At 37.0% G+C, this 26,248-nt stretch overlaps 1 protein-coding gene across 1 annotated transcript in view; it reads right to left on the bottom strand.

Moving 5' to 3' along the window:
* The window catches only part of LOC124613014, a 252,827-nt gene that overhangs the window by 73,427 nt on the left and 153,152 nt on the right, over positions 1-26,248 (bottom strand). Inside the window, exon 8 of the mRNA XM_047141567.1 lies at positions 10,052-10,315. Within this exon, the coding sequence (XP_046997523.1) occupies positions 10,052-10,315 (264 nt within the window). The remainder of the gene's footprint in view (positions 1-10,051; positions 10,316-26,248) is intronic.

The raw sequence follows: 26,248 nt of genomic DNA, 5'->3' as shown, positions 1-26,248 counted from the left end.
TTATTGAGGTAGAAATGATATGAAAGAAGTAAGGATAAAACAGGTATATATCCAGGAATACATTCCATACAACAATAAACACCAAGAGCACTTTGTTTTACAAGAAAATCTAAAATTAAAAAGCTGCAAAGTTAAATTCAAGGAGCAAAGTAAATGAGATGTGATTCAAGTAAAGTGATCTGCAAAAGGCTGAAATGACAACGTAATAATAAGAAGAATAAGTATCTTGCCTCATGTCTCTTGTTACTGATACCATGAACCATAGTGACAGCTGCCTTCAAATATCATTTTCTGAAATGGTGTTACAAACATGCCTTTCTTATCTTCAGGTAAGTTGAAGCAAGTATTTCTGTATAATGTTTTCTTGGTACAGTATCTTCCCTAAATTGGAAGCTATAGAATTCTGAATCAACTTCATGGTAAGTTACTGTTACAGGCACAGATTTCTATCAATAGGGTGTAACAGAATAGAAGATACAGTAGCTCAAAGAAAACCACACACCTGCAAGAAATGATAACTCTAAACCTACTCTGAAAATGCAGGATGAACTTACTGTTTATCTTTGCACCACTCTGTAAATACAGAACTGATAATTATTTATTAATGATGGATCTATGACAGATATATATTGTAAAATTTTGCTGTTTTTCAACATAGACACCAGTGAACTGTTGATTTTCTTTGTTGGTGACATAAAATTTGGATTGAAACTTTCACCAGAAACTATTAAATTTTGAGAATTGGCTACATGAACAGTTTTGGCACTTGCCTAATCATAGATGAACTGGTTTGTGTGCCAGAGCTGATGCCTCAGCAACATGGCCAATCTAATATGACAAATTTGCTACTTATGCACTTTCATCATACAAGGATTTGTTTGGAGCACAAAGAAGGGATTAAGGATAATTTTTGGCAGCATTTGATTGTTTCATATTACTATAGACAATATTTCACCTAACGGACACTTCTAAATTAGGGACACTTTTAAATTCCTCAACAGAAATACATCGGGTTTAAGGGCAATAACTGTCAATAATGAACATTTTTAATGACAGATGCAAACACTGAAAATTAACTCCACAATATGAGCAAAACCTCTTATCAGCAAACAACCTGAGTGCTGCCAGAGATCCATCAGGATCATATGGCTGCATTATCAGCAAAAGTATATACAGAGTTCACAATGGTCCACTGTATTTACATGCTCTGGAACATACAGGGGGTAGGCAAAATAATGTGAACAGTTCTAGTAATAGAATGGTTGTGTTTGATGATCAACAATGCAGGTAAGGCACGGATTGCGCTTGACTGTGCATGTTTGGCATGGACTAGGTATCACTGCAGGTTGTTTACGAGTAGTACACACTTTATATTTGCATTCAGAGGCTGAGGTCGATGAGCAATGGAAGACCAAAGAGGGAAGATCTTGGATGCCTGATTAGCTGGAGCATCAGTAACCAAGACAGCCAAATTACTGAATGTTTCAAGAGCAACTGTTTCAACAGTCATGACAACCAACACAAAACATGGAAAGACATCATCGTGTAAACATAATAGTGGGTACAAATCAAAGCTAAATCAAGAGATTGTCATATGCTAACACAAATTGTGTAAAAACAACACAAAACTACGGCACCTAAAGTGACTGCAGAGATCAATAGCCATCTTTGAAACTCTGTATCTATCAACACTGTCTGCCGAGAACTCCATAGAGCGAATATTCATGGATGAGTTGCTATACTGAAACCATCAGTAATGACAACATGGTTTTAGGAGCATAAATCCAGTCATATGGTCTGACGAGTCAACATTTTCATTATTTCCAACATCAGGCCGGGTTTACGTCTGGAGAATGCCAAAAGAAGCCTACAATCCTGATTGCTTGATTCCAATGGTTAATTGTGGAGGTGGAAGTGTGATGGTGTGGGCAGCAATACCATGGTATTCTGCTGATCCCATCATTACTCTCAAAGGCTATGTTACTGCCAACGATTATGTCAACATTTTAGATGATCAGGAACAGTACAATCATGTTATGAGGAGCATGCAACTAAACTGCAGCATCTTCCCTGGCCAGCACAGTCCCTGGACTTTAACATTATCAAACCATTTTGGGCGGTATTGGAGGGCAGACTCCGGAGCAGATTTCTGCCTCCCTCGTCACTACAGGAGTTAGAAGAGGTTCTGATCGAAGAGTGGCATAACATTCCACTGGAGACTATACAGTAATAATAGGCCAGTATTCCAAGAAGAATTGCAGCTGTATTACAGGCAAATGGGTTTCAACCCCTTATTAATAAGCCATTCCAAGTAAGTACAGGTGTTCACATTATTTAGCCTATTCCCTGTATACTGCATTTTAACAGAAGGGTATTATCCGTTAACAATGACAACCTTGGGCATGTATGAGAGGGTTGTGATACTAAGCTGTGTTGAATACTACTCACTGATTTCCTTAAAGAAGAGATAGTGACATAGTCTGGTCTACTTGGCCATATATTCTTATCTTTACCCAACTATCCACTGCTACATAAAACAGTGCAAACTACATGCAAGAATCATTGACACATAGATACCAATATACTGCTTTACAACATATCTAACAGTCTGTCATTGTGCAACTCCACAACCATGTTTTAAAACTAATACAATAGTAGTATGTTACACCAATAGTTTCCAAAATTCTTTGGTCAAGGAACTTTTAAAACGCTGGCCAAGTCTTACACTTTGTGCAATAATTTGAAAATCAGAATTCTAATTCTATAACAAGCATATGTTAATCTGTTTGCTGATTCCATACCAACTGAGAGCTCATTACATCTACAAACGTTCTTTGCAAGACACCATACAGTATGTTTCAAAGAATACTTCATACTATTCTTAGCAAAATTTCTGTTCTATACCATTCACTTCCTATATGAGGAAAAAGTGACTGCCTATATGGATCATATGCATCCTAATCTGTTTTTTCTTATACACTAGTGATAGCAGAATTGTTGGACTTTCTCCCTTGAAATCATTAATGAAGATGCCATATGTTACATCATTAGCCAATAAATGAGCTTTGCTTCTTGTCTCTTTGAGCTTGAACCTTGAAGAAAAAATTTACTTTCATTATTATACAAAGAACGACAACATGCATGCGGCAGTGAAGCTAAAAGCATCCATTTTTCACAGCAGAAGCGTGGTTTAATGGTTTAACATAGAAATTGCACAAGCAAGCAGAGCATGTAAGTCCCAGTCCTTCACATGTGTTATCTAAGTATCTATCCCAAGATCCATACTACAAAACAAGTACCAGCACAGGCAAAACAGTATACAATAAGACAGCCTACAAAGCTCTGAACAGAAATGTTTAAGTGGCAAGGAAAACAAAAAACCTTCTGCTTCAACCTGATAGCTACAGAAAAATTTACTCTGTTTCCTTATGTGAAAATATGAATGCTGATCATTCTGTGTTTGCTAATATCAAACCTGGAGCTACATTCAGTTCTGTGGTCAAAAACTTAACCATAGAAATGAACTAAACAAAGATGATTGTATTATGATTATAGGTGGTGTCAATGACTACATAGAAACAAAAGCAAGTCAGCACTGAGAAGTTACAGGGAGTTATTGGCACAACATCAATGTCGTAACAAATTTATCTGCATGGTATGACCCTCTAGAGTGGTCTTGTGGTAAAAAGGAAATAGAGATCCATAATTCAGTGCCACAAAAATGATATCAAAAATTTAGCTATGTAAACTCAATAGATGTTAGCAAAATGAACTGGGATGAACACACTCAGCCTGGACTACATGTAAACAGGAAGTGCAAATTATGATCAGTGAGTGAAATAAAGTTTCTCTGTGCCCTAGTCAGTAACATGAGCAAACCAAAAGCCCTAGCACATATTCATGAAGCTGTTTCAGAAAAGAAATAATTACAGCAGTGATCAACCAGACAAACTAGATTTGTGCAATTCCTGGGCACCTAAACTAATCACACACATGAAAGGTAAGTACAACAGTGAAGATAATCTTGTTTCTCCTCTCACAGAATACTGCAACTTCCAAAGACATATAAAATGAGAAGAAACCCAGACACCACTTGTGACGATGCATCTGAATGTGCAGTATCCCAAAATAAACTCGATATACTGCAAATGTTTGTAAATGTGTACTTGCCCCATTTGTTAGTATTAACCAAACATGGTCTAAAATGTAATGAAATTAGATACTACAAGCTATATGGTTTTGTATTGGCAAACAGTTATTGTAGAGAACACTGTAAGGCAATGGTGTGGCAGTCTTTGTCAATGGACATATTCAGTTTAAGGAACTTGCACTTATAGAGCAGCATAGTGAAGAGGGAAGTGAGTGGAATTGTAATCCAACTAAAAGAGCAAGGAGCCAATGTAATAAAACTTAAAGTAGTAGGAATATTATGAAAAGGACAGATTGCTACTTACCATATAGCAGAGATGTTGAGTCGCAGATAGGCATGACAAAAAGACTACTAAACATGTCAGCTTTTGGCCAGACGGCCTTCTTCTGAAATAGACAAAAAAAACACACACACACATATATTCACACAAACGCAGCTCACTCACATTCTTTTTGTTGTGCCTGTCCATGGCTCAACATTTCCACTATATAGTGAATAGCAATCTATCCTTTCCATAATACTATCATTATCCCATCCTGGATTTTCCATTGTTCAATGTAATATGACTATATAGACCCTCTTGTGCAGATGTAATCATTTTCTCATCAGTTGCAGTACCATAATTAGGCAGACTGGTCCCAGTGACCTTAACTGTTCTTGGAGACTTTAAAACTCATGCAAACTCCACCAAAATAGCTAACATGAAACTCACAGACTTATTAACTTCATACATTGTTAAAAATGTAGTTTCCATAGACACTAGGGTCTCAGCTTCTAGTTCTTCTAGGACAGATTATGCAATAATTAACAAAATTGCTGAAGACACTGTTAAGGATAGTAATGTAGGCTTTCATTACTGAGACCACCTTGTACTACAGATAGAATACAGAAAATCAGCTCCTAAAAGAATAACAAAACTTTGGGAAAGAAATGAGACTGAATAACAGTAACATCAACTCTCTTAAAATTAAACTAGCTAGGAGAGATGGGATACCATCTATCATGTGGAAGAGTCAGATATCAAATGGGATAAGTCTTACACTATTCTACTGAGGTACTTCAACTTCTGCTCCCCAACTAAAGAAATGAAGACAGGACCAACACATACTCAGAGTGGAAGAAATAACAAACTGTGACTTCCAGCCAACCTTATTAAAATTAGACAGAATATTCATGACTTAGATGTCCTGTAAAAATCAAGACTGCATATTTTCTAACAAAAATGTAACCCAGCTAAAGAAGTCTTTAAATCAAAACTTTTAAACCTTATAAAATAGGTTCATGGTAATGAAGTATCGCAGTCCTTGAATGTAAGCAAGGCCTCCTGGAAACTGATCAATATGTATTGAAAAACCTTCACAGCCAAGGATTGCATACAATTATAATATTTTACAGGATGGTAATATTATAAAACACACAAAATCATTATGTAATTTTTTAAATACACATTTCATATCTCCAACAGGAAATCCAACACACACAATAGACACGCACTGAGAGATATCGGATCACATCACTTGAATTTGATGAGGTTAAGGAAAATGAAATAAGCAAGAGAATTATCACACTAAAGAACAAACAGTCAGCTGGATGATTGCATATCAAATGTTGCAGTTAAAAATGCACAAAAGAAATAGTTAAACCATTAATCTACCTCATAAACTGTAATTTGAGAAAACATTTACCCTAGTCTGGTAATCTGAAAATAAGCAAGATAAAGCAGTGCATAAGAAGGGAAATACAAAAAAGGCTTCATACTACTGCCTGATAGTGTTGATCCCCACCATTAATAAGATTTTGAAATGGTTATCCTTTCTCAGTGCTCTCCTTATTTTACAAAAAATTACAAACAGAAATACAGCATGGTTGTAGAAAAGAATACTGCACAACAGCTGCAGTTATTGAATTTCTCCATGAAGTATATATCCTCCTAGATGAAAAAAAATTAGGACCATGGGAATCTTATTAAATCTTTCCAAAGCCTTTGACTAAGTCCAACCATGGGCTTCTCATTAAAAAATTGAAGGCATATGACATCATACAGTCTTCTATGCAGTTACCGTTCTCATTCTTAACTAATCACAAGCAGTGTACTTCACTTTTACACAGAATACATAATACGGTCATAGATTTCCAGTCTTCTAGGGATACAGTAATCAAGGTGGTGCCTAAGAGTTCAATCCTTGGCCCCTTCCTCTTCTTGGGCTAAGTCAATGATATGCCACAACCCTCCATCTCACAACTAGTAAGTAATGGTCATGACATATCCCTCTTATTTTACGATCAAGACTTTGAGGCATTACAGTCAGTTGCTTCTAAGGGTGTTACTTAAGTAACCATGTAATTTGTACTCCAAGACCTAAACACTAACATCAGTAAACCCCAGGTAAACCCTTGCTATTAGTATTTAAAAGAAACTGACCCTCATGAGGTTGAAATAAACAATATATATGGTATTGCATCAGTACAAGCAGATAACAATAAATATCTTGATGTTCACTTGGACTAAAATCTTCATTATGTAAACCACATTAATTCTGCATGTGAGAGAATCAGGAGTAGCTTGTATGTGATAGGCCAACTGACAAAAATAGTTCCAAGTCAAACCTTAAGAAACAATTTATACACTTTTTAATTATGACATTGAACTATAGTACTTTGCAGCAGATCTGCACCTGAATAGAATATTAGTATTACAGAAGCTAAGGTTAATGTATGGACTAAGGTCAAAGAGTTCTGCCATGAACCATATATCCAATATATAGTTTTAAAAATATATTCCTTATATTTGTACAAACTTACTATATTTTTCTGAATATTAAAAACACAGTAAATAAGTGCAGTAATAAACATTAATATGATACCAGAAGTAAGGGTAACTACTCCAGGCAGAGGACAACTTTAAAAATAACTGATAATACTCCTTATATTAATGGGTAGATATGGTTCAACAAAGTGCCACACACTGTAAAAACTTGCAAAGCAAAGCTGTTCCACAAGGAGATGAAAGCTTTCCTAGTAAGAGTTTGTATTCATTCAGTGAACTCTTGAGTTATATGTTCTCAGTTGTAACACGTAATATATTTAGAATATTAAGGTCAATATATGGACCACTATTATATGTAAGTGTTATTTATATTAATTAACTACACAACCCATGTATGACATTTGTAAAAGTCATCAGTTTGAGGACTACATACAAAAAAATGTAAATAAATAAAATGTGACACTAGTGACTAATGCAAGCAATATTCTATGGTTCAATTACATACCGAGGTGGTCCTGGTGCCACAACTAAAGTTCAGAGTGTGTTATTTTAAAAGATGCATTTGTATGATTGTGTTTACTGAAATGATTTGTAGTGTTTTTTGTCTGCCTAAAATATGTGATAAGGTATGAATGACTATGCTGTAGACATTACATCTTACCTGAAATGAAATCATGTATAAAAAGTAAATTAGGTTAGTTAGTGTCATGCTAGAATATCTGGCACAGTTTTGGAGTGTTATAAAAGCATATATTTAGTTTTCAGTTCTGTTTACCTTGAATATGTGATGACTTACTCTGTTTTGTTGGGGAGTACAACATCCCTCAATGTTGCTCTCATGGTCAGGTGCACATTTTGGATGGTCAAACATTTATTATGGTATCTGCAAAATTTTTGCAGAATGAAGAAACCTGTGGGTGTGTCAACACCTACCTCTGTGCATGTTTCTATCTACTGTAGAAAAGACCTGTTTTGTCACTTATCTACTGATGTGTTAGCATCAAGAGATGCTGCAGTGGATGAAAGAAGAGTAGTGAGTATCTTTGCAATATTGTTAATATCAACATCTAGCAGTGATACAGTGCTTTGAAAAAATGTCTTCAGAGTTTAGAGTAGATATCCATACTGCTCTTCCATATTCTATTGACATAGGGAGTGTCAGGCTTGTAACTGCAGCACAGAGGGCATTCATCCATAAGGTTGACCTCCTTCCTCAGTCACTGAAGAGAATGTCATAGCAGTACAGAAACTACTTCAGGAAGATGAGTGTCTGACATATTTTCAAGTAGATGATGAGTCATTGAGCTCCTCTGGATCTGCAATCTACTTCCATAAGGCCTCACTGAAGAAGGGAGACTTTGTTATTTGTTAGCACGACACACCTTGAGTGAGATGTGGATGCTGAGGAGAAATATTTGCAGGTTGCTCATCTTTCTGTGTGAGTGATATAATTGTGGCAGTCTCGAATGACTTTTTTACTGCAGTATTCCAAATAAGTAACAAAATAGGAAGACGTGCTTGAAGCTGATGGTGCATTCACTGCAGTTCAAAAATATTACCTGTTAAGAAAAAAAAGTGGGAGCATTGTTTGCTGCAAGTGGAGTATTGAAACATGTGATATTCAGCACCAAAGGAACTGCCATGAGGAGGATGTATGTAGAACAATGCTAGTCTCAGGTCATAAAGATGCTTGAAGTTATCCATTCACACTGAAGGCAGTTGATCGCCCATCACTGCAAAGTCCCAACAGGTTGGTGAAAATTTGGGACTGGCTATTTAGTTGCAGTTAACTTCAAAGCTCTCAAAATTCATTCCTGCAGTGCTGACCTTGTGTCATGTAGCTTTGTCTTTTTTCCATAAAATAAGAACCACCAATAAAAGAACAAAGACAAAGCACTCTATAGGTAGGAGGGTGAATGTCCCAACTCTAGACACAAGTAGTATGGGATATAATACATCTTAGTTACTGAAATTACTTGTAATGCTATGATTGCAGAAAAGAGGCCTAAAAGACAACATACAATAGAGAACAGTTCAAAAGATCTTTCAACAGTGATTTAAAAGGATAGGGATAGGTGTTGAGTACAATGAAAATTATTTTAAAAATAGTAAATGTATGAAGCTGTATTTCATAAATGCCCTAGTATCCTTTGTACCATCGAAATGACAGATTCTCCATAAATATTGTATCAAAAAATATTTATTATGCAAGATTTACAGAAATCATGGCTTGTTCTCCACAGATCATGTCCAATTAGAGCAGAAGTCTTTTTAATTCTGATGTTTGCTGTCACTTTCCAGTATGTAAATTCTTCAACAGAATTGAGGTAAGGAGACTTCAGCTCTTTTTGAAAATAGGTGCCAATTTCTATACCTCTGGAACAGTTGATGGGGAGCACTAGAACATTTCACAGGAAGGAAGAAACAGTACAAAAGATGTACAGAAAGAATAAAAAATGTTTAATCAAAAAGAGGAACAGGATGAATAAGCAAGGTTCTTCAGCATATAATGGCACAGGAAAATATGAAATAAGAGAAAAAGTGTTCCATTACTTTCTCAGAGAGAGTGGTGATGCTATGATGCATTTGAAAGCAAAATAAATCATAAGTTACCTTAGGTATTATTTTCATGGTATGGGCATTTTTGTATGGTAAAAGATCATATGGATTCCCTGCAATTGATGGTCGAAATACCATACAATGATAAAAATGTGAAATAAAATGAGATAATGTTTCCGTTTTCATTTTTAATCTAAATGATAAGTGAAACAGCAAAAGACGGAACTAACAGCAAAAGATGGAGCTATGAATAACTAGTTTACATTTTAATTAATCACACTCATAAAACCTGTGAGAGCATAGTATACATTTTGTCTGCCTCAGTGTAATAATATTTCTGGATGATGGTGGTTATTAAAATATTGCAGAATGTTATGATATTCTGTATTGTAGTGTGTTTCACTAGGCAAATTTTTGGTCTAATAAGAAATACTGAAGGAGAGCAATTAACACCATTTGAGAAGTACTTATTACTTATAAACAATAAATCAACATGTTTTCACATCAGGATGTCATTAATAAATGTAACCTAATTATAGTAGTTTATGTTTATGTATGTAGATCATACATCTCACCTTCTAATAGCATCCCCTAAATTTTCAGGAACATCAGGCTTCCCAGCAGGTGACATTGCCTTGAGATTCCCACGTTTACCTGTGATATCAATGACTAGAGTTTGCTTATTCTGATCATCAGCTCTAGTGAGACTGGCTGATCGCTTAGCTACTGGTTCCCTGGGAACCGTCGGCAAGTGGTCCTCACTTGTAGTTGCTCTGCCACCTGGTATTAGTGGTACATCCCTCTCAAGTGTTGCTCGCTTTGCAGGTGGGTCCATCAGTCTAGATAACATAAATATTTCTTAAGGTTTCTGTTGTTGCATTCACAAAGATATTAGACAAAGTGAGAAGGAATAAAATTGCGACAATATGTCCAAGAAAAAGTAAATATTTTAAAAAGGATGAGTTTGAAAAAAAATACTGTATTGCAGCAAACACTTGTGTGACCTATAAAACTATAGGAAAATACATGGTTTTGAGAAGGATTGTAGAACTGAAAAATTAACTAGAATGAAGAAGCTATATCTAATAAAAACTATGGAAGTAATGAATATTGAAAATAGTACCACAGTAAGATAAACATTTAAACAACAATGGGGACAAATTCTGTGAAATGAGGATCCCTCAGTATATGGTTACCAAAAAGTTACAATAGTTTCAAAACCTCAATTCAGATGGGAGTAAAGCTGTTGGAATACAATATCTGAAATTGGTACTCTGAGTCATATGGAACAGATATCTCAGACCACTGAATAAAGGATTGAATATAGTAAGTACATCAGTATTACTGTGCTCAAATTTACATTGAGGGAAAAGATTACTGAAAAGAAAATGAAAATCAAATTAATATTTATAACACAGTTTGTAGAACTTCAGTGCCTCCTCAGGGTAGTAACTTAACCTATTGTGGACCCTGAATGGCAAAGAATGTCTCATTGTGTTTTCAGTCTTTTTAAAGTCTGAAGCATGTGTACTGTAGTTCAGAAAAAAATGCTCTCAGTGACACAAAGTATTCCAGTAAAATCACAAGAATCTGTGTCTTAATACAGTGATAAAATATTTTTGACTGGTGTGCTAAAATACTCTATTGTAAATTGTGCAGTGTAAGTGAAACTACAGAGAAGTTATTTAACGTTCAGCAGCATGTGGCAACAGGAAACACAAATATGGAATGTAACAGATTGAAAATGGAGAACACTACAACACATGCTCCAGGGAAATCCCATCAGTCTTATTTCGAAGAACTTTGTAAAGCATTTCTTTGTACTGGCATTCCATTAAGTAAACAGAACCATCCAAAATTTCATGAATTCATTACAAATATTTTAGAACCTGTGACTGTTATTTGGATGTAAATACACGAAACTGCAACCAGTTACTTTTTTTGAATAGTTATTTATTATTCCATGAACCAATTTTTGAATCATCTGAAGATGAACCTGAAAAAGGTTCAAAACTGGCTCATGGAATAATAACTAACTATTCAAAAAAGTGACTGGTTGCAGTTTTATGTATTTACATTTCATGAATTCTTAGAAAAACACACAGGGAAATCTCTTTCTTACTTTTCCACATTAAGAATGGATTATGTGGGTCAAATGTACAAAGAAACAATGCAGCCATTCAGATATTGTATTGCAAATAAAGAAATGTGGGTACAAATCTATGAAACCACAGGCTCTATGGAAAGATATGTTGCAAATGTCATTGTGGGAATTTTGGAAGAAGATGTCCAGGTGAAAAGTTCCTGATAAGCTGTGAATATTTGGAAAAAGTTGATTTTTCCACTGTTAGTAAAATGTTTGACACATTTATGGCACTGTATGTCCCAAAGGCATTAAGCATGATAATATACCAACAAACTACTATTTGTAATGGATGCTGTGCCTTAAATGGTGAAAGATGCTGATTTATTAAAATCATTAAACAGTAAAATTGTGCAGATGACTTGTTTAGCTCATGCCTCACAAACAGTTGCAGAAGAGATTCATAGTACATTTGGTGTGTCAGAAAGGTATTTTTGAAAGCTGCTTCATGTGTTGCAGACTTAAATTGCTAAATCAAACAATGGAAAATCTCCAGGATGGAACGTAACAATACCAGAGCGGGAAAGTTGCTACTCACCATAAAGTGGAGATGCTGAGTTGCGATAGGCGCAACAAAATGATTCACACAGTTATAGCTTTTGGACATTAAGGCAAGTTGTGTTTGCTTTAGTGTGTGTGTGCCTGTCTGTATGTGTGTCTACTGCTGACAAAGGCCTTAATGGCTGAAAGCTGTAATTGTGTGAATCATTTTGTTGTGCCTATCGCGACTCAGCATCTCCACTTTATGATGAGTAGCAACTTTCCTGCTTTGGTAGACTTAAATTGTTAGATACAGATATTTCCTACCCACCAAGATGGGGGTCCTGGATTGTTGCCTGCCAGAACTTAAATTTTATGAAAAGCATAACTGGTTCATTCAATAGCAGTGTAGCTGCTTCAGTTGGCCGAGAAATAGTCCAACACTGAAATTTCAGTCACACTTTTGTACATAAAATCAAATTCTGAATTTATTCCTACTTCGGAGCAGTCAGAACTGCCACCTAGTAAAGCAGACAGAACAAAAGGAAAAATGTGATAAATTAGAAGCTCAGTACAATGAAAAACCAGTGCAAAGCAACAAATTTTACTTTTTTTATTCGCACAGTGTGTTCACACAATGATTAGTTTCACGCCAAGACCCATTTTCAAATCATTCTAACTAGGTCTCAGCCTGAAACTACTTGTCATGTGAATGAAAATTAAAATTTGCAACTTTGGACTGGTTTTCCATTGTAGTGATTAACAGAAGTTGTTGACCCACAGCTGCACCAGCATGCTGGAAGTTTGTAAATTAGAAGCTATTTGTAGTAAAGTGGTAAAAGAAGTATCAAAGAAAATGAAAAAGGTGTTAGTAGAAAATGAAGGATATCCATACACAGCAACCAATTTGAACGATTTTTGTGAAGTGAAAAGTTCTCTTAATCATTTAGATTCAAATTATATTGTCCATTTTAAATGTCTTATATATACAGTGACTCATTGCTCACAAATTGGAGATCGAAGTAAAAATAAGACTGTAAAAAAATAGTAGATTATCTCTGTTCTGATGTTGATAAAAATCCTCCAACAACATCAAATTCTACAGTTTAACTTGCTTCTCATGTACATTTTATTCTTGAGCAAATGGTTACCATAAACTGACTTACTAATTTACATAAAAACAGAAATTTTATCTCATTTTAACATTGTTAGGTCATAATTTTTGTGTTATTATGTATATTTTTATCAATTTTTGGTCTAACAACATATTTTATTGCATGTTATGGTGAGTTTTAGGTCAAAAAAGTCCTAGCCATATTTATAACTATTTATCAGTGAAACTGAGATCTTAGATATGACCTTCAATGAACTGTAGCAATTTCCATAGTTTTGGTGGAAGCATTTGGGCTATTATTACCAACAAGCTGTAGTTTTAAAACCATGAGATGAAGGTTTGAGACCATAGCTGGAAAGTGCTCACAATCATGTTGTATCTCTTGTATCTGTGCAGCACATCTAAGGTAAAAACTCAGAGAATGGTGGTGACGAATTGTTTGATGTCCATGAAGGATCTATTTCCTGATGCAATTTACAGAACATAATGCATGAATGAACAAATGAATAAATGTACCATACTAAAAAGCTGCTCAAACTCTTGTTGTAGAAAATAAGAATAAGTAATAACTGACATATTTCATTCTTTGCTTATTTCTGCACTTCTGTTCTTTGAAAACATAGAGAAAAATAATAAAATTTTTATTTCATGTATTTAATATTCATTGGAAACATGGTTTGAAAATTAACAGAAATCTTGTTTCAGTAAACTCATAGAAGCTCTATTGTTCCTCTTAAAATAGTGGGATGGTTTGATTACCCTTCTTTTAAAAAAATACCAATAGGTAGTAAACACAAAAGTGGAACATATGTGCACGTGATATATATTTACATCATTTGCTTCCAATAATATAGCTTATAAAAAAAAAATCTCCTTACTGATAACGATTATGACTCAAGTGATGCATCATGTAAGAGTTGAAATAAAATGGTAGATTTCAATAACACTAAAAAAATTATAAGTTACAATATTAAAATATAAAATTAAGGTAGCCTCATTTACAGTGATTACACTAACAAGTTTGTCCTATCCGTTTCTTAGCAAATGAGCTAAGTTTTCTCTATGAAAACATGGCTGCATGCTGCCCATTTACACAACAGGATTTTTTACTTTAATCTACAATGGAATCTGATAACTGTAACCCAACCATGTAAATCTACATACTATCTACTCAGAAATCTATCTACAGAGTAGGAGTAGTTGTCAAGGAGAAATGATTTCACTAAATTTTTCAAGCTTTCCTTGTCTGCCAGCACATTTAATTCACAAAGGATGTGGTCAAATATTTTTATGGCTGCACACTTTGCTACTTTCTTTTTAAATTACATATAATGGAGGCTATTTTTGTCCCTAGTGTCAATATTATGAAAAGGATAGCTGCTACTCACCATATAGTGGAGATGCAGAGTCACAGATAGGTAACAACAGAGAGATTGTCACAAAATAAGCTTTCGGCCAACAGGGCCTGAGATGAAAGCTTATCTTATGACAGTCTTTTTGTTGTTGCCTATCTGCAACTCATCATCTCCACGACGTACTGAGTAGCAACTACCCTTTTGATAATATTGCCACATTCCATCCTGGATATTCCATTGTTTGTTCCTTGTGTCATATGAATGCTATTATTATTTTCAAATTGTGCCTGAGTCTTCACAACAAAATTCATTTGAGAGAGTAAATGTATTATGAGGCTGTTACTAGTATGCCTAATTTTTTAAGCAGTTGCCTATACTAACTTGCAGGATTGACACCAGATAATATCCTTACGGCCTGTCTCTATGCAAGAATACTTTGTGTCCTTGTCCTCATTCATTTGTAAAAGTCTTTATGATGTCTTCAACTCGTGAACTGCATTTTACTCATCTATTGGTGTTCATTCATTCACACACTGCTGCCTGTAAACTACATCATAAAGGAAAGCCTTTGAGTATGTGGAACAAGTGATGTTATACATTAACAAGCACAGGTAGCCATTAAAGGCTGCTTGGGTAAAGTAAACTAATGACTGATTATGACAGGTGCTAGTTTATCCACATTGATCATCATTGATTGTTCCCTACATGAAAAGGGCAGATACTTTTCTAAAAACCACTGTTCATCCCCTTACACTGGTAACACAGGATTTGGGTGGAGTACAGTTTGACTGGGGGTTATCCAAGTGTGGGCTTATTTAAATAATTTTTGCACTTAATGCCAGAAATAATATCCTCAGAAAAATTGTTATGACCAAAAACATAATACTTCTTGCTTAAAATAGAGAACAATAATGTGTAACAAAGAAATTTATTATAACAACAAAAACAATCAATTAATGACAAAATTATTTAATTGGATAGATAAAAATTCTACTCACCAACTGACAGCAGAACACACACATAAAGGACGGTTGTAATTGGCAAGCTTTTGGAGCCAGTGGCTCCTTCTTCAGGCAGAAGGGTTGAAGGGGAAGAAAGAAGGGTGAAGGAAAAGGACTAAAGAGGTCTAGGAAAAGTGGTAGATTTTGGGAAAGTCACCCAGAACCGCGACTCATGGGAGACTTATGAAGCTCAGATCAATGCATCAAATATAACTTTTGGCTGATTTCCATCAATATGAATATCAAGTAATTCTGAATATTCTGTTTTATATATTGATTCTTCCCTACTTGTAAACATGCCTGCAGTTAGTACTTCAAATTTCACTTCCTGAAGATAAGTGTTGGCCTGCTATTCTGTCTCCTAATTTTAGTTTTCTCATGTGAATTCACTAAAAACCCTTAGCAATTCCAAACAAATAAAAATGATGTTTAGAAGTATATACTAGGGGAAACACTAGTTCAGGCTCCATGTGTGGAGTGCCTATGTATCCAAATAAACTGAGGTAGCACCAGTAGAAGCATAAGTTATGCAAAAAGTCCAGTTCTATATGCTTTCTACTTGGAAATCTCTCTCATTGTATTAATCTGCAGATAGAATGTATAGCATACTTTCATTTGGTAGTGACCAAAGTCATAATCTTCTGGTAGGGACTTTAGAATTTTTCAAGTTACATATCGTGTTGGTTGGACTACAGCATTTGAAATTTTGCATATTAAGAAAAATTATATAGGAGGATACTGTGATTCACACAATCAAATGCCTTAGATAGTCACCGAAAGTACCAGCTGGTGCTACTTAGTTATTTAATGTTTGTAAAATTTGATGAGTGAATATGTAAATGGCATTCTCACTTGAGCAACTCTTCTGAAGCTTGAACTGTGATTTGCTAAGGATACTATTGTTGTTCAGATATTATACTGTTCTAGCATACATACTATTCCAGCACACATCGTCTTCTCACAAATCGCTGGACCTGTTGGGATACCAGTTCGATTTTACACACTACACCCCTTCTTGCAACGGTGTACTGTAGGTCTCTAGAAGAGCGTAGCATTCCAAAGGATTGGAAAAGGGCACAGATCATCCCCATTTTCAAGAAGGGATGACAAACAGATGTGCAGAACTATAGACCTTTATCTCTAACGTTGATCAATTGTAGAATTTTGGGACACGTATTATGTTCGAGTATAATGACTTTTATGGAGATTAGAAATCTACTCTGTAGGAATCAGCATGGGTTTCAAAAAAGACGATCGTGTGAAACCCAGTTCATGCTATACATCCACGAGACTCAGAGGGCCATAGGCATGGGTCCCAGGTAGATGTCGTGTTTCTTGACTTCCACAAGGCATTTGAAACAGTTCCCCACAGTCGTTTAATGAACAAAGTAAGAGCATCTGGACTATCAGACCAATTATGTGATTGGATTGAACAGTTCCTAGATAACAGAACGGAGCATGTCATTCTCAATGGAGAGAAGTCTTCCGAACTAAGAGTGATTTCAGGTGTGCCGCAGGGGAGTGTCGTAGGACCGTTGCTATTCACAATATACATAAATGACCTTGTGGATAACATCGGAAGTTCACTGAGGCTTTTTGAGGATGATGCTGTAGTAAATCGAGAGGTTGTAACAATGGAAAATTGTACTGAAATGCAGGAGGATCTGCAACGAATTGACACATGGTGCAGGGAATGGCAATTGAGTCTCAATGCAGACAAGTGTAAGGTGCTGCGAATACATAGAAAGACAGATCCTTTATCATTTAGCTACAATATAGCAGGTTAGCAACTGGAACCAGTTAATTCCATAAATTATCTGGGAGTAGGCATTAGGAGTGATTTAAAATGGAGTGATCATATAAAGTTGACCATCGGTACAGCAGATGCCAGACTGAGATTCATTGGAAGAATCCTAAGGAAATGCAATCCAAAAACAAAGGAAGTAGGTTACAGTACACATGTTTGCCCACTGCTTGAAACTCGCTCACAAGTGTGGGATCTGTACCAGATAGGGCTGATAGAAGAGATAGAGAAGATCCAACAGACAGCAGCACGCTTCGTTACAGGATCATTTAGTAATCGCGAAAGCGTTACGGAGATGATAGATAAACTCCAGTGGAAGACTCTGCAGGAGAGATGCTCAGCAGCTCGGTATGGGCTTTTGTTGAAGTTTCAACAACATACCTTCACTGAGGAGTCAAGCAGTATATTGCTCCATCCTACGTATATCTCACAGAGGGACTATGAGGATAAAATCAGAGAGATTAGAGCCCACAGTGAGGCATACCAACAATCTATTTTTCCACGAACAATACGAGACTGGAATAGAAGGGAGAACCGATAGAGGTACTCAAAATACCCTCCGCCACACACCGTCAGGTGGCTTGCAGAGTATGGATGTAGATGTAGATGTAGATTTTAGAATATATTTTCAGTAGTGAACCAAGTCAGTAATTGTTGACATTTCTCCTATCATCATAGCAGCAACTAGCAATAGAACGCACTAACCTCTATGGAAAAATGCCCTCAGTAAGTGACACATTATGTATTTCATAAAAGACTGCACCTATTATATGGGAACAACTATTAAGTACTCTGTTAAAAATGTCATCAAATTCAGATTAACTTTTATTTTTGAGAGAATACATAATTTCTTAATTTCAGAAGGCGAAGTGGGTGAGACAACCATGTGACTGAATTTTATGTGAGCTGCTTCTTCAACAAGGGTGTATTCCTTTTATTTTTCTCTTGAACTTGTTGTCCATATGCTTTCTAATACACATAAGAGTGAGTACCATATTAAAAATACCTATGACTGGTAATTAAGGTATAAAATTATTGCCACAAAAGTTACATGGATGCAACTTAGCCTAAAGAGAGAGGTATTTCAGCTTAATGCACTAATGCTAACAGGAATTATATGGCTACATTCAGCAAACTGCAATATTAATTCAATCAACTGTTAACACATTTTGCAAAAATAGGTCAATGGATTTGCAATGAAACTCCAAAGACATACAGAGAAATGCAGAAGAATACAGTAAAAAGCAGTAGTGGGTAACAATTTAACAATAATAAGGAACCAAAATTTTACACTTAGTGGTCGTAAGCAGAGAAATCAGAAGTTTATTGCAGCAATTTTACTATGGATGGAGTGACATCAGCATGGGAAACAGTCTAACTAGTAATTACATTCATTGAGTTTGATGCTAAATGTTAATGTTGTGTTTGGAGTTATCTACTGATAATGGTCTATATGAGGCAATTTGCAAAGAGATACATGAAATTTATGATGAGGAGGTAGATATTGATGTACCTTCATTCATGACATGTGTGATGCCAGAGATGGCGCATTCATACAGTTCACAGGCCCACTTTTAGAGGCAACCTGGGTCGGCCATCTGGCACACACTAGTGGGTCGCCAAAGAAACAGTATTATTTAAGCAATCGCAAACGAGGGCTTGGCCTAATCTGTAACCCATATTACTGTTATCCATTCAGTGCTTTCAGTGCTACGTGCAACCTGTACTTAATTGTATCCTATGTTGGCTCCATAAAATACTTTGTTTCCATAAATTGCGTTTGTTCTTGCTATAACAAACTTGGTGACGAGTGAAGGTTACATTTTCTCTGTGTGTTAGTGTCACTGCTAAGTCACCTGACAAACATCTCAACGCAAGAAATACTCCAACATATCACTGTCCAGCAACAAGCTTTTGTGGAACAGCAAGCTCTCACTGCCACTCTCAGTCAAGTGGTATCCACAAGGCAGGTTACTCTTCCGTTGGTGCAATCATCACTCTCTCTGGCATATGATGCATCACCTGAAGACTGGACTCCTACAAGATACAGTTACACCAACATTTCCAGGTTTTTTGCATGGGCAACACAAACCTGTGTAGGGTTTTCTTTCTTTCCTGCCATTTGCTGTGCATATGTCAGTCGTTAAGCCTACTTGCACCTTTGCAAGAACTGGTCACTTTATCATTTGATGAAATGTGTTATCTCCTCTTAACTTATTACCGTGACAGAATGCATGTCACTGCAATGCCTGTAAAATTTTACCACTGTCAGAAACACCCAAACCAGTCTTACAAAGCCTAGGCTGCAGAATTATGTGGATTGAGCAATCACTGTAAATTTGTCACTAGTACACATAATGAATCCTATGCTGATCACATGGTATGTGATGTTGTTATTCATCTGGCCCCAGATAGTGAAGTCTGTGAAAAAGCACTTCAATGTCAGAATCTGACACGGATGTGCTTAATATAGCACAGTCCTTGGAAGTGTCAGGAGCTGCAGGTGGTAAGATTGCTGCATGGTGGGAGGTATCAGAACTTGTCCAGTTAATCCTTGTCAGGCGTGCTGCAAGTGTTGAGGATGATGGGGAAGCCACTGCAGCAGTACAAACCTTCGACTCAACAACAAATGGGGCAGCTTTGGTTACAGCCGTAGGAGCAACAGGCCATGTCACAATAGTGGCCAAGTGCCTGCCTCCTGTCTTGCACGCACTGCTTCATCCAACACGAGTCTGCTGCATGTCCTAAGTGCTGAGCTGTTTGCAAGAAGTGTCAAAAGAAAGGCCACATTGCATCAGAGTGGAATTCCTTTTCAAATGAGCCAGACACAGTAGTACCAATGGACATCAACTGTATTTCTAAATGACTGTCTCCCCAAGCAAATTGTTTATTGGCTTTATGTGAATTTGGGCTCCCCTCCCCTCACACAAGTTATTCAGGGAAGTTGGTTAGCTCTGATCCTAGGTCAGTTCTTCACTCCTGCCTCTTACAGATTTGTTGTTAACCTCCTTCACCTTCCTTATTGTAAATCATTCGCATATTGCAGACGTGTTCATGTTAGAGGCATTTAATGCTTTTGGCTTATCCATTGCCACTGAGGTAAATTTACTGTGAGATCGTTCCATACCATCAACTGGAGTCCCTCTGCTCTGAGTTTCCATTGCTGTTTTCCCCTGGGCTTGGTTGTGCTACTTGTATTCAGGCCCACATTAACATGAAAGAGTCCATTTTTTTTTTAGTGCTGCAGGTGCCTATCTTGTTGCGCAACTCTGTCGAGGCTGAATTAGACCGTTTGATGTTGCTTGATGTCATTCAGCCTATTTCTTCCAGTGAATGTGCTACATAATTGGTCATTGTAAAGCAGCCGACATGTAAGCCTCACCTCTTTGGGGACTTCAGTCTCACAATTAATGCACAGTCCGTTATAGATACATTCTCTTGCCCTGTCCTGGCAACTTATTTGCAAGACTATCAGATGACCACTACTTTTCCGAGACTGATTTGTAGGAAGCATGCCTCCAGCTCACCTTGGATGAGACGATTAGGTGCCTTTTTGTTGTCAATACACTTTTCCACCCATATGAATATCATTGCTTGTCTTTTGGCATCGCTAGTGTGTCCACAATTTTTCAGCATTTTCTAGAACAGCTAACAGCTTCTGTGCCAGGCAACATCAGTTACCTCAATGATATTGCCGGTTCTGGTTCTTCCACCAAAGACCACCTTGACATTGCCCAATCATTGTTTTCTGTTTTGCAGTCTGCAGGTCTTAAGTGCAATCTTGCCAAATCTCAGTTTTTTCAGCCATCAGTTGAGTACCTAGGTTTTGAGGTTTCCCATACAGGGGTCAAGGTATTACGTCACCACACTGATACAATTGCGGCTCTGCCATGGCCGAACTCTTTTAAGCAACTGCAGGCGTTTCTAGGTAAAGTTTCGTACTACCAAAAGTTTTTACCACATGCATCCACTGTTGCTCAGCCCATACATGCACTTTTACATAAAAATGTGCCTTTCTTCTGGTCCCTAGCTTGTGAGCAAGCATTTGCTTTGCTTAAATCTAAGCTTCAATCTGCCATGTGCTGGCCACTTTTCATTTGGATCAGCATCTCATGTTGGCTACAGATCGCTCTCAGCATGGGCATGGTGTTGGCACACAAATATGAGGACTTAGGCTTCTAAGTATAACTCCCACTTAGCAGTGGTATATTCAGATCGAAAAGTAACCTTTAGTGATAGTGTTAGCTCTCAAGAAATTTCATGTCTTTTGTATGGTTTTAAGTTCCATTTAATCGTGGGTCACAAGCCATTGGTTGCTATTTTTAACCTTTTGGCTTCTCTGCCAGACAAGGCAGTTCATCGTTTGAAGTGCTGGGCTCTCTTCCTCTCCTGTTACCATTATCAGATCCATTACCGGTTGACAGTGCAACATGCCAGTGCTGATACCTTATCTCACTTTCTGATTGAGCTGGACCCAGTGTTCAATCAGGATGAGTTGCTTTGTTTCTATTTAGATAGTGACAGCATTGTCCATCACCATGGATCCTGTACTTTGTCGGGTCTTCTCTTTTGTGCAGCATGGTTGGCTGGAAAAGCCCCCAGGCTGTGCCTCGAATCCCTTGCACAATTACTTTCCCCTCCAGCACCACCTTTCTGCTTTGACCCTCCAGTATGTGTATTGACTGGGTGTAGAGGCGGACATTACATGGCTTACCACTGCTTGCACTCACTGTGTTTAGTAACAGGTGCCCCCATGGGCATCTTTTTCCCCCTGGCTGACACTGCAATACCCGTGGGAGCATATACATGTTGATTTTGCTGGGCCTTTCTAAATTGGCATTGGCTCATTGTAGTGGATGCCTATTCCAAGTTTCTCTACATGGCCCATTGTCCATCCACATCCATGGTCACCACTATTTCAGCTCTCTCTAAGATTTTTCCAATTGAGGGACTTCTATATACCTTGGTTACCAATAATTTCCCCCAATATGTTTCTCAAGAATTTGCATCTTCTTGTCAGGCTACTGGTGTTTGCCATCTCACAGCTCCCCCATTACATCCTCAATCTAATGGTGAGGCCAAATGCATGGTTCAGAGATTTAAAACTCAGATACGGAAGTACACATCCAGCAGGTCCCCTAAAACTGCTTTAGATTGTTTTTTCAGTTCGTATCTTTTCACATTGGCGGAGGACAAGAGGCTGGTGGAACTGCTACACGGACACTAACCACAGATCTTCCTTCTCCTGCTGCATCTAACATCGTCTGCCAGCATCACTGGCTCCACGGTGGTTCTGGCTGGGTGCACCTGTCTGGACCCGTGGTTGTTGCCGGTAGCCAAACTGGGTTCCTGCCACCATCAAGAATTGCCGGTTCTGGCACCTGTGCATAATCCACACTCCTAATGGTGGACATCCAGTTGCAGCATGCCCAGCTGGGTCTGTTCCAGAGGGACCACCATCTCCCCTGCCCCCACTGCCACCAAAGACTGTTCCTGAGTCGCAAACGATCTGGTTCACGCCACAGTAGGGGTTGTTGCTTGGCAGATCACTGTCTGACGCTCCTGCCTCTACCCCCACTCCTCGACTGCCGTTGTGAGTGTAGCCCCCACTGAATCGGAAACTGCAGCTGTCACTACCTCTGTTACTGAGTCCTGTACAGCTGTTGTGCTGACGCTTCCAGCACTGACCACTGACCTCAACGAAGACATTGCTATGGGGGTGCATCCCCAGTCCTGCCCTATGGTCTCTCATGAGAGGGAGCACAGTGCGCCAGACTGCCTCCTCATCATTTGTGCCCCTACTCACCAGTGCCTGCCGTCAGTGCTTTTTTTTAATGGTACCAGTGTTTTTTTGGTAGCAGTGTTTTTTTTCTGTACCAGTGCTTTTTATCTGTACCATCTATTTTTTGTGCCTAGTGTTTTTATGTATGTATGCAGTTTTTCCACGTCTGGAAAGGAGGAGTGATGTACCTCCAGTCACAATGTGTGTGATTTCAGAGATTGTGCATCCATACAGTTCACAGTCCCACTTATAGAGATCACCTGGGTCAGCCTTCTGGTGTGCTCTGGTGGGCTGCCAAAGAAATATTATGTAAGTGATTGCAAACGAGTAGTTGGCCTATTCTGTAACCTGTATTACTGTTGTCCATTCAATGTGTCCAGTGCTATGCACAACCTGTACTTCATTGTATCTTAAGTTGGGCCTATAAAGTACTATGTTCCATAAACCAGTTTTGTTTTTGCTCTAACAGATATGTCATAATGATATATATTTATCAGATGAGCAGTTATGGTGATGATGATGTAATGTGTGAAGTAAGCTTACTTCACATGTAAGAAGAAAGTAGCCAAACCTTCAAAAGCTTTGTGTTAACCCCTTAACACCAGGTGTCTTGAAATCACATCATACCAGTGTGACTCTAATAAGTGTAAGGTTTTGATTTTGTGTACCAGTGCCAGTAGGTACAGATTATATGTGAAGCTACCAGCACTTCTGACAGGTGCTGTCATGTCCTGAGTGTTTTGGGTACTTTTATAGTGATGTAATTTTTTGTTGTCCATGAAGAAATTTTTTCAGGCATTAAGGGGGGTAGGACGTCAAACGGGCCGACTTGGAGCAGGAGTGGCACCACAGGACATTTTCATTTCCAGTGTCTATACTTTTACGAATAAATTCATAAAACTTTGTCAGCATGACCAGGAAGGATTGAGGATTCACACTCATAGCAGTGGAAGTTCAGAAATGTAGCAAAATACCTTTTTTTTACATGTGAAGTTTCATTATTTTTTCACTTACTACTGGCTGCATTTTTTTCTGTAGGTACACTTTTCTTCCTAAGTAAGAGAGATTCTGTGATGAATTTTGCACAGCATACAAGCAGTACTTACAGGTGTATGAAACTCTAGAATTTTCCAAATATATTAAAAACTATGGTAAAAATTGAGATAATTAACTATAAAATTGAAGTTTTTTCTAAAGATGAAGTTTAAAATGTAACAGTTCATTCATTTTTTCATAAATTAAATAAACTCTAGAGTTTCATACACATGTAACTATAGTTTGTATGCTGTGCAAAATTCATCAAAGAATCTCTCTTACTTAGGAAGAAAGGTGTACCTATAGCAACAAATGCAGCCAGTAGTAAGTGAAAAAATGATGAAATTTCACATATAAAAAAAAAAGGTATTTTGTTACGTTTTTGAGCTTCCACTGCTATGAGTATGAATCCTGAATCCTTGCTGATCATGCTTTCAAAGTTTTATGAATTTATTTGTAAAAGTATAGATAGTGGAAATTAAAATGTCCTGTGGTGCCTCTCCTGCTCCAGGTCGGCCCGTTTGACGTCCTACCCCCTTAAGGTGTGAAGGAAGAGATATGGAATGAATTTCTTGATGTGCCAGCTGACTGCCTCAGAAGAAGGCACTTTTAGGAAGTGTAACACAAGATTGAAAGAGGGAAAGGAAAATAAGGTGCTCAGTGAAGAATAGGATGTCTAAAGCATTCCAGTATTGAGAAAGCTATTTACACATGCAGCAAGTACATATTTAATTCATTATATAATAAATTATGGGCTACTACTATATTTTGTCATCTGTCAAAGGCCTTTGATCATGTAAATCACAATCAGATTGTGTCTCTCTGGCAGGAAACAAATTGTGTCCTGTATTAATCTATCAATCATCATCCAACTGGGAATTAATTACATTTAATGTCTCACAAGATTTCACTTAGGTCCTTTACTTCTTCTTGTGTAACTCAATGACCTTTTATCACTAACATAACTAGATGCCACATTTGTTTTGTTTGCAGGTGGTACAAATAATGCAATAAACAGCAAATCAAGTATAGTTTTAGAAAAATTACTTAATGAAATGTTCATGGACATTAAACAGTGAGGAACTGGGGACCCTAACTACTGCTTTCCAATGTATTTATGTGATGAAATTTGTCATTAATATTTTATCTCTTTTTCAAGCTGAAAACTCATTTATGGAGACAGCATTATAAATAAGACTAATTTTGACAAAGGTTTAAAGTCACTTTGGTCCAAAAAGGTGTCCGTTATTCAGGAACACAGTTCTAATAACTTTCCAGCAGCCATAAAATGTTTAACTTCTAGTAAAGTTCAGTTTAAGAGGAACATAAAGAACTTATTGGTGGTCAATTCTTTCAACTCCACTGACAAATTTCTTAGTAGAACTGACTGATATATATATATATTACTCATAATATCAGATTATGTGATTGTTATGGAAAAACTGACATTTGTACACCTTCAATGCATTTATGTGATCTGTGTAAATAAGCATTATAAACTGATTCTTCTCTTTGATGTCACATGACTATCATAGCCTAAGAATAGTCATAGACCCATTTTGTGACAAATTTTTTATTACCTTTTAAATGAAAATACATTAAAGATCTTTTCACTTACTCCATTTCCTTGAGGACCACATCACTTAGTGTCTGTGGAAGGTACATGAGCAAAATCTAGGAGTCTTCCACAAAGACATGCCAGTTCTTAATAATTCCAAACCAGCACATTCATTCTTTAATGACATTCATAGTTAGTATTTTAATCGAGCTTAAGATGAATTTAGCATATATAATATCAACAAAAATGTAAACATATTTCCCAAGTAGACACTGTCTCCCTCTCAAAGGTTTGGACAGTATTTTTATATTCTTACAGAAAAATCCTTAAGATGAGACCATAGGAATAAAATGAGGATGATGAAGTTTGCAAAATGCCAAAAATAAATTGAAAATTTACCTTGTCTGTTAAAGCCCATAATTTATCAGAACACGAGTGCCCTAATGATGTATAATTGATACTATAGATAAAAACATAGTAAGTTAGTAACAGAAGCTTCT

The sequence above is a fragment of the Schistocerca americana genome, chromosome 4, assembly GCF_021461395.2.
Source record: "Schistocerca americana isolate TAMUIC-IGC-003095 chromosome 4, iqSchAmer2.1, whole genome shotgun sequence".
Classification (NCBI taxonomy): Eukaryota; Metazoa; Arthropoda; class Insecta; order Orthoptera; family Acrididae; genus Schistocerca; species Schistocerca americana.
Note: the sequence above shows the minus strand (reverse complement) of the source record. Positions and strands in the feature narration are given on the sequence as shown.